Genomic DNA, 14,861 nt, shown 5'->3' on the forward strand with positions numbered 1-14,861 from the left:
TATTTGACTGAGCGACCTTGTAGCATCGACATCGACACTGAATAGAGCACGATAGAATGAACTTGAAGGCTAGAATTTTGCTTGTATGTTTGAGACAATGCATATTAGAACACTTCGGTAGCGTGAGTTTGTAGTAGAAAGGAGAACCAGCCAGACCTGGCAGTGCGGTGTCCTTGGGCGTGATGCATTGCATATCGATGCGAACGGACTTAATCTCGGTCGTTATACATTATACTGAGGACTCCGCTAGGGTTTCTGAGCTCGAAGCATTAGTCCAGAGGATCGTATGTCCACTTTACAGCACATCTGTCAACCCCCGTGTCCGACTCCTGGAGGAGAAGCAGCCTCCGTCTCCCCTGCATCCCGTCGCTCGTTTCTTCTTCTTCTAATGATATTTAGGTCAGGCCGATCGTCTAGACAGTTGTGCGACATTTACCGATATTTATAAGCCTCCACGACGGACGTCAAATTGACTTTAATACACGCCGACTGTCTCATTGATTTTCCGGATCGTAAGTCTCCCGAGACCAGGCACAAAGACTTTAGCGGGGGCCAGATTACTTGCGGATGGCAAATTTAATGTTGGGAAAGGATTTTTTTCTTCTTCTTTTATGGATTCCTTTCTTCCCGCGACTTGGGGTTGCAGAAGGGAGGGATTCTGCTCACATCGCTTTTGGTCTCCTGTGTTGCAGAATTGGATGTAAATAGGATTAGTTAGTAATTTTTTTTAACGTGGTAGTCAGTGAACTGAGATCATTGGTTTCTTTCTGAATCGTACGTGCTCACTCCAAAAATACATATGTATATGTATATGTATATACATATACATGCAGTAAATTCCACTTATCTACTTTTCCTTTGGCCATTAACCTAGGTGCATTTAACCACACCTAGTGAATCTAGAATCTAGGGTAGCTTAGGCTACCATAACTGAGAGAGAGAGAGAGAGAGAGAGAGAGAGAGAGAGAGAGAGAGAGAGAGAGAGAGAGAACCCAGAGTTGTAGAAGTATTGTGTGTAAATATATTGTCATAAATCTGCAGTAGTAGGCCATTAATATAAGTAAAACTATAACAGTAAACAAGAGAATGTCAGATAATTTTATATATGTTAACTCGGAGGATGTTTTTGGAGAAAGTAAGCTGTCAGATGCAGGTTGATGCTGAATTGGGCAATGAATCGAGTCAAGTATTTTACGAATTTGAGAAGTTCTAAAGGAATGTGCAAGAATTTTAGATCTTTAAGTCATGTATTACGATCAGTACAGCCAGCTAAGATAGTTCATGTTTAAGGCAATATAAAAGAGTTCTTCCTCACTGTATAATATTTCCCCAGCACAAGATCGTACTGAAGATTCGAAGATAGGGAGCTTATTTTAATAATACTCGTAATACTAAATTGGCAGACATAATGTTTTGTTAATTAAAATGGCTCAAAACATCACATTAGTCTTCTGATTTGTGAAGTGAATCACAGGCCGGTTCCTGTGTAACGAACTCTGTCGAATCGATTTGCTGTTAGCTTACATTGGAGACAAAGTTTGTGAGCCCGACAATCATTTCATTTTCCACTTTGTACATATTTACTTTTCCGTTGTATTCATGTTTATTTATCTACGTCATTTTGTTATTAGATGTGAAAGCTAATAAATATCACTTTGATGCTGTCATTGACGAAATCATTGAAAACTGCAGGTTGGCTCGCTCTTCGCACAAACATTCTCCGTAGGGGGCTAGTCCCGGTATTGCACCTCATGCGGCGCACTGTAGGCATTACTTAAGGTTCTTTGCAGCGTCCCTTCGGTCCCTTACTGCAACCCCTTTCATTCCTTTTACCGTACCTCCGTTCATAGCCTCGTTCTTCCATCTTGCTTTCCACCCTCTCCTAACAATTGATTCATAGTCCAACTGCTTTGAGGTTTTCTTACTGTTGCACATTTCAAACCTTTTAACTCTCAATTTCTGTTTCAATGTCAAATGACCTCATAGGACCCAGCGCTTGGCCTTTGGCCTAAATTCTATATTCTATCCTATTTTCACAGACACCAAATTTAACCTCAGCGAAATGCACCGACTTACTTTCTGTTAGTTATGTTTATTATTTTATTATAGATGCTGATAGCCTGTTGAAGTAGTTTTGTAATGAAATGCTGTGTCGACATGCAATTCTTCTCGGTCTCTCAAGCCATGACCCATCATCCATTAGTTGGTGCCCAGGTGCGCACGTACCCAGGTGAATGTTGGCATCAAGGTCATTAGCTGGCATTTGTATTGGTGGTTGTTGAACTTGGAAAATACCCTTTTCCTCCTTTTATTCATTGGAAAGCCAATCATTTGCGAACATAATAGATGTTTGTTGAGTATGAGAGGGATATATTAAATTGTCAAACATTGTTAAATACCATCCAAGTGTTTTAGTATGCGCTTACTAACCAAGGTATATTCATTGATTAACTTAGGGAAATAAAATGCGCTGCATTGATTTCATTCTTAATTTCCAATATTTAATGTGCATATATGTGTGTATACATAGGTAAGGCTAAGTAAATTGCAAGGATAGGCCAGTGTTTTTGGGGTACGACTATATTCCCGTTACAGCATTTTGCAGTTTACTACGATCCGTTTGAGAGCGATATAAAAATGTATATAATACATTCATATACGAATTTGTCCGTGTTCGTGTACACATAATAATATAAATGAACACGTACATGTAAACACATACGTTCGAATGCTTAATATCTTACTATGAATTGAAGCCTCCTACTGTAAGTAAAACTGGCATGTATGAGCACATGTAAGTAATCATGCCTACACGATCTTTTTGTATATGACGAAATTCGAGACGGACAGAACTTGCTGCAGATGGAGCTTGGCAACTGTAAAGTCTGTAGAGAAAATAAAAATAGAAGGACAGACGGGAGTCTGATAGTTGGCTAGTTATTATTATTATTATTATTATAATTATTATTATTATTATTATTATTATTATTATTATTATTATTATTGGGGGAATATGCTCTGTAGATGATATTATTATTATTATTATTATTATTATTATTAAGGAAATATGCTTTATACTATTATTATTATTTTTATTGTTATTAGGGAAATATGCTCTGTAGTATGATATTATATTATTATTATTATTATTATTATTATTATTATTATTATTATTATTATTATTATTATTATTGACCAGTATGAGATAAATATGTCAAGTTAAAGTACTGATATTAATGATTCACTTAACTATCAGGCCAAATATCTTTATAACATCTTATAACCAAGTACTCAGTTATTTACATTCTCATAGATTGTTTTATGATGATGTCACCCTCTTTGATTTGTTTTGTATAGATGACTGGAACGTTTCTCCTGGCAAAAACATTTTATATATTTTGGTTTTAGATATTCACGTGAATTGCAGTGTTACGCCAGTCGACAGTCAAGCTCTCTCTCTCTCTCTCTCTCTCTCTCTCTCTCTCTCTCTCTCTCTCTCTCTCTGCGCAATACCCTCAAGTGTGACTGAGATATTAGGAAACATTTCAATCTGTTCTCTCTCTCTCTCTCTCTCTCTCTCTCAAGTGTGACTGAGATATTAAGGAAAGTTTCGATCAGATGTTATCGTTGAGAGCCTTCATCCCCGTGTGTGTGTGTGTGTGTGTGGGTGTGTATTTGTTTGTCAAGTGTTAACCCCTTGATGTGTCGGTGTAATACGGATCCTTTTTCAGGAATCATGATCATTCGATACGAAGTGCATAAGTGCCATCTAACTCTCCTTCCTCTCCTTGTGTTGCAGGTGGCCAAACAAGCAAACAGTGAACCACTCCAGCAGCAGAAGTAGTGACGATGGAGTCCCCGAGGTTCAGCCTTGCGCTTGACTGCTAAACGGCCTTGGGATCTCTTGGGAGTCTTCTTCTAATAGAGACACTTCTGATCCCGAAAGGAGCTCCTTGAAGGACGCGCGCTCCTTAAGAAGGAAAGGTGCGCGTGAAACATCTGCCTCTGCAGGGGGATAGACACATCCTAACTCCTCCTCCTTCGTCATTCAGCCTCTCCTCAGAAATTCGGAAATCTTTGTTGTGTTATTCATTTGCTTTTACGAAACTGTCTTCATAGATCTCATTTACTCAAGAGAAGAATTGTTCTTTGATAGGTGAAACACTCCTGTGATTTTGAAACCCGCCAGGCAATAAGCAAGGAACGCCCTTCAGCTGCCTAGTGAGGGCAGTGGTTAAGCCGTGGAGTGGCACTGTTTATTTTCTTAGGAAGCACCTGTGAGGCCTTATTGTGCTCAAGAAAGAAGAGCGAATTGAGGAAGGAGGCGGTGGTGGAGAAGTGGTGTGGATAACAGACAAATTGACACCCAGCTGACGAAGTGACAAGTAATAACATAATCGTGTTGCCATTTCCTCTTCAGGAACAAAGGGCTGAAGTCAGTCTCTCTCTCTCTCTCTCTTATAAACAGAACCCTGAAACATCTTATCTAGCTCCAAGGGGGACCAATAACTGGAGCATCTCGAGCGAAACGAGGATTGGAAAAAGGGGGAGATTTTTAAACGGTGGATAACTATAGTGTGCGGATTGCGGACGTCTTTGTTTTTTTACCTGTGCGAGTGCCTCTCTCCCCGTGACTCGGCGAGTCGTGCCTTTTGACTCACCGTTGCTATGTGATTCGGCTTTCTCTCTCTCTCTCTCTTTCTCTCTCTCTCTCTCTCACGGGCCCTTGAGGAAGACACTCAGCAATGGCCGGGATGAGGAACCTGAGTCCCCTTGTGAGGTTCGCCTTCGTCGTTGCTCTGGTGAGTAAGCAAGCAACTAGTTCATTTCTCTTTTTTACCCTCTCTCTCTCTCTCTCTCTCTCTCTCTCTCTCTCTCTCTCTCTCTCTCTCTCTCTCTCTCTCCTCCAGTCTGCCTGTTGTTTACTTTCTTGCTCGTATTCTTATCTTGTTGTTTCCCTATAGTTTTTCTCTGTATTATCAACGATATTATGTATTTATTATATTATATTGCTCAAGTTATTTACTTGTTTTGTTGGTGTTACTGATGATATTCATAATGTTATTAGTTTTATATCAGCCTTTGTAGTGTATACTATATACATAAATACATACATACATATATGTATCTATATATACATACACATATATATGTATATATATATATGTAATACTCGTATATTTATATATATTTATATGTAAGTATGTATATGTATGTATATGTATCTTTGTTACTTCTCTCCTCCTCCTCCTCCTCCTCTTCTATGTCTGTACCACGGCAGTTGTTCGCCTATGTCTTTCGTCTGGTCACATGTGTACCCGTTCTTCATACACAGCACGATTAATGTGTTAACATTGACCTTTTTAGTGGGTAATGTGAGAAGATAACCTCCTCTTAGAGGCTTGCTGGGGGCTTTTGTTTTGGGTGCTCTTCTATCTTAGCCTACGTTAATTTTTTTATCTTCTAGGAGTCGGAGATCCGATATTATTATTATTATTATTATTATTATTATTATTATTATTTATTTATTTATTTATTTATATTTATTTATTTATTTATTTATTTATTTATTTATATATTTATTTACTTATTTATTTGCTCTGTTAGTGTTGCTCTCCTATCTTAACCTACTTTATTTTGTTGAAGAGTTGAAAATAAGTTATTATTATTATTATTATTATTATTATTATTATTATTATTATTATTATTATTCTTATTCTTATTCTATTTGCGCTGTTAGTGTTGGTCTCCTATCTTAGCCTACTTTAGTTTATTGAAGAGTTGAAAATAAGTTATTATTATTATTATTATTATTATTATTATTATTATTATTATTATTATTATTATTATTATTATTATTATTATTATTAACACTGTTGATGTTGCTATGATAGCTCTCTGCAGACCAAGTTCTTTTAAACATTGTATCGCTTGATTTCGAATAGGTTAAGATCAAATAATAGAATATTATTTTAACATATTCTATTAGAAATAAAAAATAACTTGAAGTAAAAGTAAGTTTTCAAACAGGTTAAGATAACTCAAGAAGCAAATTAACAAAAGAACGACGATGTAGAAACAAGCAAATGAAAATGGAGTAAAATTCAGAGATTATTTAAATGCTCTCTCTCTCTCTCTCTCTCTCTCTCTCTCTCTCTCTCTCTCTCTCTCTCTCTCTCTCTCTCTCAGTACGGTTTCATTTTGAGTTCGAGAACAACTTAATGTTTCATATCATCAGTGGGTGTACTACGGTATTTGACTGCAATTAAATGACATCTGACCTTTTTGCGCTACTTTAAAGGGAGTGGAAAAGTTGAAAAGAACTGGCAAAATATTGGGAAGCCTGACTGATATATAAATGCTGCATTTTGTCTTTCTTTTATGCGTTTTGACTCTCTCTCTCTCTCTCTCTCTCTCTCTCTCTCTCTCTCTCTCTCTCTCTCTCTCTCATGTTTTTTATGGGTTCGGAAAAAATAAAAAAGGATATTTGAAACGTCCATGAATGTGATAAAAGGAATAATAACTAAATCTGTGGACATTCCCCCCCCACCGTCTTATCGAGAGTGGTCCTTATCTGTCGTTCACTTAGGCCAACGAACACTCTTCCCAGGCCTTGATTGTTTCTTTCTCATTTTCTATTTATTGTCCGTAAATTATTACTCTCTCCGTAATGTTGCTCTTGTAATGGCGATGCGGACGGGAATGAATCTGGGAATGGGGATGAATCTGGAATTTTTGTTCACGAACTAACGTGGCGTTAATTGCTGCCTTTTAACTCTTGACGCTGTTTGTGCTTGAGTCTGTTTGTTGCATTGTTCTGTCACTACCAGTCAGCATTTTTTTTTATGCGTTATTACTTTATAGTGTTGTTGTGTTCTTTATCGTGTTATTGTGTTGTTCTTGATGCTTTATATGATTTTGACTACGAAATGTAAACAGGTAAAAATGCGCTGAAGTTTCTTCGGCGCAATCGAGTATTCTGTCCGGTGGTGGCCAAAGCCACGGCCCATGAAACTCTTAATCGCAGCTCATGAAACTCAGCCACGGTCGGTACTTTTATCGCTGCCAGAAGTATGATTATAGCTAACTTAAAAACTACGGAGGCTAGAGGACTGCAATTTGGTATGTTTGGTGATTGGAGGGTGGATGATCAACATACCAATTTGCAGCCCTCTAACCTCAGTAGTTTTTAAGATTTGAGGGCAGACGGACAGACAAGCCGGCACAATAGTTTTCTTTTACAGAAAACTAAAAGTGACATTTTCCATGGTAGTACTTTCTACAGCTATTCCTGTTTCTGAAGGCTGATTGGATCGTTAGCCTGAACATTTCCTACGTTACTTCATCCTCATCAGTTGTCTGATTGATTGATTTTATGAAATTCAGGCTGTGAAGCCAGGCCACTTGGGGCCACTTCCAACCATTCAGCGCTTCAGGCAGTGAAAAAGAGTTAAGAGTGGCTGGAAAGCAAGATAGAGATCCATAATATAAATGAAATGAAATACAAGGATCTCGTGGTGGAACGGGAAGAAAAGTTCACAGTTGCACTGAGACGTAATAGTTAGAGAGGTTGGACAACAAAATTTAAGAAGGGAGTGGGAATGGAGGCAAAGTGAAGGTTAAAGATTGGGTGCAGCTAGGAGCTGAAATGACGCTGCTAATATCTTATGGTAACGCCTACAGTGCTCCACGTGAGGTGCACTGGCAGCACTTTATCATCCTACTGGGTTCACCGTCGCCAACAGTCTCTCTCTCTCTCTCTCTCTCTCTCTCTCTCTCTCTCTCTCTCTCTTGCAGAAAAATTATTCAAAATGAATTGGAGGTTATCAGTAATATTAACTTTTGTTTGCCATCGTCTCTACTGTAAATAAGTAGAAAAATAGTATTATATGAGGATTCGCGGTGTAATACTATTTTTGTACTTTTGTCAAGTGATGTTGACTTCAACCAAAAATTATCCGGACTTGGTTGAGCATAGTCTTTTACCCTCCTCCTCCTCCTGCCTAGTAGCCTCGCCTGCCTTGCCTCGAACCTCTAATGTCAGATGTAAATCTCGACTTTGTAATGCTTCCTGTTCTTGTGAGGTGGTAACGGGATTTCATTTCCAATGCCGTTCGCAGGGCTTAGAAACGCACCTCACAAGTATCTTCTTCTTTTTTTTTTTTTTTTTTTTTTTTTTTTTTTTTTTACGCGATGTCATATTTCTTGTACACATTTAACATTCTTTTATTGTTGTAAGTTTTAACCCTTTACGGTTTTTAGAATAGAGCTGGTTTGCAGACTTTCACTTATCTGCTTGACTCTTTTCTATTTTTTTTTTTTACTTTTTAAAGTTTTTTCAGTATAGGGTAGAGTTGATTTGCAGACTCTTACTTATCTGCTTTACACTTTTCTATTTTTAGTTTTGGTTTTAACTTTTTAAAAGTTTTTTTTCAGTATAGGGTAGAGTTGGTTTGCAGACTCTTACTTATCTGCTTAACACTTTTCTATTTTTTGTTTTAGGTTTTACTTTTTAAAGTTTTTTTCAGTATAGAGTACAGTTGTTTTGCAGACTTCCACCTATCAGCTTTACACTTTTCCATTTTTTGTTGTAGTTTTTAATCCTTTACAGTTGTTACAGCAGAGTTAGTTTGTAGACTTCCACTTATCAGCAATACACTTTTACACTTTCCCATTTTTTTTGTGGGTTTTAACCCTTTATAGTTTCTAAAGCAAAGTTGGTTTGTAGACTTCAACTTAGCAGCTTTGCAATTTTCCATTTGTTGTTGTTTTAGGTTTTAACCTTTTACAGTTTTTACACTATAGAGTATTTCCACGCTGGACGAGTGGTTTTCGCGCTCGGCTGCCAATCCGGTGGTCCGAAGTTCGAATCCCGGCTCGGCTAACGCGGAATCAGAGGAATTTATTTCTGGTGATAGAAATTCATTTCTCGATATAGTGTGGTTCGGATCCCACAACAAGCTGTAGGTCCCGTTGCTAGGTGACCAATTGGTTCCTAGCCACGTAAAAATATCTAATCCTTCGGGCCAGCCCTAGGAGAGCTGTTAATGAGCTCAGTGGTCTGGTAAAACTAAGATATACTTAACTTTTTACACTATAGAGTTGAGTTGTTTTGTCGATTTCCACTTCTCTGCCTCGCTGTGTCTATCCTGGGTCTGCAAACATCAGGGGAAGTCAACAAGAGTACTTGAACAGAAGTTGGTTTTGCCTTGGTCCGCTGAAGTTGGTTATGCTCGATTGATTATAGCCAGTCATTATCTCTGTCACCCTGTAGTATTCGCAACAGTAGTTCACAGCTTTAAACGCTACAGTAATCTTAGGTAGAATTGATTTATCAAAATATTTCTGCTTGTGCCAGCTATGATATCTGTTTTTCCTACAGCAGAGTGAGTCAAACGACAGTTAGGCGTCATTGTGAAAATACGCATCGTTACTCTCAAGTGTCACATATCCGGATGATTAAGCCGTGTAAATAAACAAGAGGAGAAATGAATCAGATTAAGGATATGACGTCACAAAGCAAGTGATGAGTTTGCCTCCTTCATTGTATGACATTTGCCTGGTTTACTGCTCTTTTATTTCAGTTCGTGAGAAATGACAAAATCACCAAAAGCTAGTGTTTGGGTTTTCGTTGTTGGTGCTGTTGTTGTTGTTAGCTATGTCATTTTGAAGGGGGAGGGGGGAGGGGAAGATTAGAAAATAAAGCAAGTCTTACCAGTGGCTAAATTTATGCACTGCACCTCTCACTCTAATTTTAGATTGGATGAAAAGATTCATTTTCTGTAAAATAAATAATTTAACATATATACATGCAATTTGTATGTAGAATTTGCGAAGCATGTTTTGTTGAACATAATGCATAAAACGAGTAAATAGGAATGACTAGATAAAAATCTTAATGTAAGAAAAATGATGATAGATCTGTTCTATAGTTTATTGACGGTTTCCTTTGAACTTGTTGGATCAGAGTGGTAGCGAGATTTATTTCTTAGTACCCATGAATTATAAATAGTATACATATACGTATATGTATGTGTGTGTATTATATAAATATATATGTATATATAATATAAATGTATATACGTATATATATATAGTATTATATATCATATATATAATATAATGAATGTATATACGGTATATATATATATATATATATATACTATATATATATTATATATATATATTATCATATATATATATATGTGTGTGTGTGTGTGAAGCACAGTAACTTGCCACTTTGTCTCACTGTTTAAGCTTGTCCGGAGACAGACGGAGACATTTCAGCAATTCGAGCAATGTGACAAGATTTGGTTTCACGCTGACAGAGCGCAAACATCTTTGCAATCATATGGTCAATTGCAAAAGAAACTGTCATTGTATTGTATTGATTCCTAATTAGTTTTTCTAAGTAATCAGGTTAGCAATGAAGTACACCGAGAACCCTTTTCACTGTTAATGTGGTCAGTTTCGCCTGAGTATTTATAGCAGACAGCGCCAATGTGCTGAAGGTGTTGAACATGTAGAGAAAATAGATCAATATTGTCGCCGTAGGAGGTTATTGATTTTCACTCCATTGGTTGTGCAGCCCGGGTGTGAAAATATGAGCAATTATTTAGCTCATAATTATAGGCGTCCGGAAGGGCAGGCGAAAGAATGTCACCTTGCGGTAGTCCGTTAGAAGGGCTGGAAGTGCATGAAAGCAGTTACCGCATTTGTCATAGAATTGCTGGAGAACCAACCAGTAAATATACCAATCAAATTAGTGGTATACTCCCTCCATGACGCTTCAGTAAGAAATTCAGAGAGTGGTTTTCCTACATCGACAGAGTAAGAGGCTTCAGGAAAGGAATATGATACAGAGTTATTTAGCTGTTTCCTCTGGTTAGAGATAAAGGGGTCTGTAGAGAAGTTTATATAAGCTCTGGTTCAGGTGAACTGAAAGAACCAAGTTCAATATCTCTGATGATGCATCTTTGTCATTAAAATCTGTCTATAACAATCTGGATGGAAACTAGAGCTGAAGAGATACAACACATCCCATTGTGAGAACTTCTTCACATACAAGATATGTGACACATGGAATAAACTGCCACCAGAAGTTGTAAACAGCAACAGTATGGAAGAGTTTAAAAGAAAGCTAGACAAAATCATTAGGACACTTTGAATGAACAGTAAAACCTGCTCTTAGAGATAATTGAGCACACGATGTCTCCTCGGATGGACTAAAAAGTCATTGAGACATCCTAATCCTTGTAACACCTTGTAACTTGTAACACACACACACACACACACACACACACACACACACATATATATATATATATATATATATATATATATATATATATATATACATATATACAAGGTGTTACAAGGATTAGGATGTCTCAATGCTAGTCTGTTTTTAAGTAAGTGATGCTGCGCTGTTTCGGACGTTCTTCTCAAAATGACAGTGTATATGTATGTTTATATATATATATATATATTATATATATATATATATATATATATATATATATATATAATATATATGATATATATATATTATTTAAAGATCCTCACGTGAAAATGAAAGAAGAAGGAGGTACCTCCTCTTTCATTTTCACATGAGGATCTCTTATATACTCCACCCACGGGACCATTGTGGAATTGCAAGATATATATATATATATATATATATATATATATATATATATATATATATATATATATATATATATATATATATCTTGCAATTCCACAATGGTCCCGTGGGTGGAGTATATAAGAGATCCTCATGTGAAAATGAAAGGAGGAGGTACCTCCTTCTTCTTTCATTTTCACGTGAGGATCTCTTAAATAATAATATATATATATATATATATATATATATATATATATATATATATATATACATACATATACATTGTTATTTTGAGAGGAACGTCCAAAACAGCGCAGCATCACTTACTTAATAACAGACTAGCATTTTTTTTGTAAGATTTAGTATATAGCCACATCCATAAAAGTATAACTAACATATCAATTCGTCCAGTGCTAGTAGTAATGAATTGTGTATCCGAATCCGAACTCTGGAACTTTAACAAGGTGTCTAATATTTCATAGATGATCTATATTAAAAGCTGACATATCTGATTTTCAAACAAATAAATGCATCTTCATTATTTCTGGAAGGCAGATCATTACGACTTTTTTTTGTATTTTTTAATTTTTTTTTTCCAGTGCCCTAGTAAAGCCACATGGGGGAATTTCAAGGGCATTATCTGGTATTTTCTTCCACCTTTAGATTTACCTACCTCTAATTTCTTACTGTTTTATACATTTTATACATTTCTCTTTCATTTTAGTTCCTTTATTTTGATCGTTCAGCTTTTTCAAGGTCGGCGCTGGGGCGTTTGCGCAAGAACCCCCAATAATAAATGACGAAAGTAGTTGACTGTGCTTGAAACAGAAACGAAATGCAGCCACATAAGCGGCTTGTGGCTTTTTACGAAGGTCGTGAGGAATGTTAGCTTTGTATTGTCATAAAATGCTCCTGAATATGGGCCTATTGATATAATCAGCACGGAATGATAACCACGCTTTAGATTTAGAATACTTTATAAAGGGCCGCCCTCAAATGGACGGGCCATCAGGTTAACTTTAATAATAAATTGAGTGAAAACAAAATGGATAGAATCTTTTTCACATTTGCGGCCGTGAATTAAATGAAGCTTCCCCATCGGTTGTTATTGTGAGGAACGAAAAATGTTTTTTGAAACGGAATTGCTGGTGGTGTAGTTTCACTATAGCGGTGGAGTTGAGGTATTACAGTCTCTCTCTCTCTCTCTCTCTCTCTCTCCAGCACACCCCGCCCCCTCTTCCCCTTCCCCTTTCCATTTTTCCGACCCCCCCCCCCCCCCCACCCCCCCCCCCCCCACCTTCTCTTGCGAGCTTTTAGGTGGCTTCCACAGCGCTGAAGTAAAAGGTTGCGAATGATATCCCTCACAGCTTTCAGTATTTTTATGTGTAGAAAGGAAATGTGCCTAGCGTTTGATTCTTTATATTTTCCATCTCTCTCTCTCTCTCTCTCTCTCTCTCTCTCTCTCTCTCTCTCTCTCTGTCTCGTTTCCATTGGCTTCATTTCTCTGGAAGGGTCGACATTTTTCCTTGCGGCTTTCGTATCACTACGGACGTGTCTTTCCCATCTGAAGTATAAATATTTTTGTTGTTTTTTGTTTTTCGCTTGGGCGACATATTAAATCGCCTTGCGTTGCTTCCTGTTTGTCGAAATTGAAAACGAATCACGGGGGTACATTTTCCCATGAAGTAGATTCTTGTACTTAGTAGGAAACAGGAAGATGATAACTCGTGGTTTTCCTTATGATAATTATGTACTATATTTAGACTCAGGTGTTATCATACCATACGAAGGTCGTCATACAAACACACAAATATTTACGAGTATTTATATAACTGTATGTATATGCTCTTCTATTTATATATATATATATATATATATATATATATATATATATATATATATATATTACCTTCTTTTATATATTTTAACATGAGAGGTTTACACTTTAATGATTTTTGTATCTTTCTTATAATTTAAGATAATGATTTTTTATCTTTCTTATATCTTAATGAAATAGTGAAGATATCGGAAGTAAAAGAATAATAACAACACCCTTTTTTTCTATTATATGCCTGTGTAGAGGGATAAAAATAAAATGAAATGTACAAATGATGCATCCCGTTCAGACCTAAAAGTTTCGTCATACGAGTGAGCAATTTTTGAATCTGAATTGGCCCACCATTAATTGTTCTACATTTATTTTTTAGTGTTTTTTTATTTCTAGACCCGAAGTTTCAGCAGTACAGGATATACCTGAGGTTTGAGTGTATGTATGTATGTATTCACTATAGCTTATATATATGATATATATATATATATATATATATATATATAAGATAGAGAGAGAGAGAGAGAGAGAGAGAGAGAGAGAGGCTATTTGTCCAACTAGGTGTTATCTTCAGAGAAAAAAAAAACCACTCCGTTACAGAAAATTTCAACAATATTACCCCCTTTAGATACCTAAACAGAAGGCTCATCAGCAGTGCATAAAGTCTCCTTAAAATATTTTGCTGCCAGGGAGCAAAGGCCCTTCCATTCCAGTAACTCCATCTGTAGTAACAACCTGTAGTCCCCCATTCTTTCCACAAAGCCAAACCATCTCAAAACACACTTGATTCATCCCTCCACATAATCTGACATTTTGATCACCGTATCTCCCCATTTCTCACCATATCAGTTCTTGCAGACCTATGCTACACAAGTAATGAGTATTTCGTAGTTTAACCAGACCACTGAGCTGATTAACAGCTCTCCTAGGGCTGGCCCGAAGGATTAAATATTTTTACGTGGCCAGGAACCAATTATTACTTACCTACAGCTTATTGTGGGATCCGAACCATATTATATGGAGGAATGAATTTCTAATCATCAGAAATAAATTCCTCTGATTCCACGTTGGCAGAGCAGGGAAAGCGAACTCGGACTACCAAATCGGTAGGCGAGCACGTAACCCACGTGTCCAACGATAAACTTGCTACACAAGAAGTTCATGCCAGCAGTTTTAGAATTTTTCTCTCATTTGCATTCAACGTCCACATTTTAATCCCATAAAGGAGATTTGGCCCAACACTTCCTTCATTCTCCCCTTTTCATAAATAGACATTCTATGTCTTTTCATGATCTCGCAAATTTTGCTCTGACATTGTAATACGCTGAAATATTAAACATCAATTAACCTATTCATAGCTAATTTTACTACACTCTGGAAATAAATTTCTCGATATGATGTGGATCG

General features: G+C 36.7%; 1 protein-coding gene across 10 annotated transcripts in view; it reads left to right on the plus strand.

The window, feature by feature from the left end:
* LOC135216129 (protein madd-4-like) overlaps positions 1-14,861 on the plus strand; it is an 832,309-nt gene that overhangs the window by 183,067 nt on the left and 634,381 nt on the right. For 7 of the 10 annotated variants that reach the window (XM_064251194.1, XM_064251193.1, XM_064251198.1 and 4 more), the window contains one exon: positions 3,800-4,802. In XM_064251194.1, coding sequence (XP_064107264.1) covers positions 4,746-4,802 — 57 coding nt within the window. In that variant the 5' untranslated portion in view covers positions 3,800-4,745. The remainder of the gene's footprint in view (positions 1-3,799; positions 4,803-14,861) is intronic. The other 3 variants (XM_064251195.1, XM_064251196.1, XM_064251197.1) reach the window with 2 other exon arrangements.

This window comes from Macrobrachium nipponense, chromosome 6 (assembly GCF_015104395.2).
Source record: "Macrobrachium nipponense isolate FS-2020 chromosome 6, ASM1510439v2, whole genome shotgun sequence".
NCBI classification, from domain to species: Eukaryota; Metazoa; Arthropoda; class Malacostraca; order Decapoda; family Palaemonidae; genus Macrobrachium; species Macrobrachium nipponense.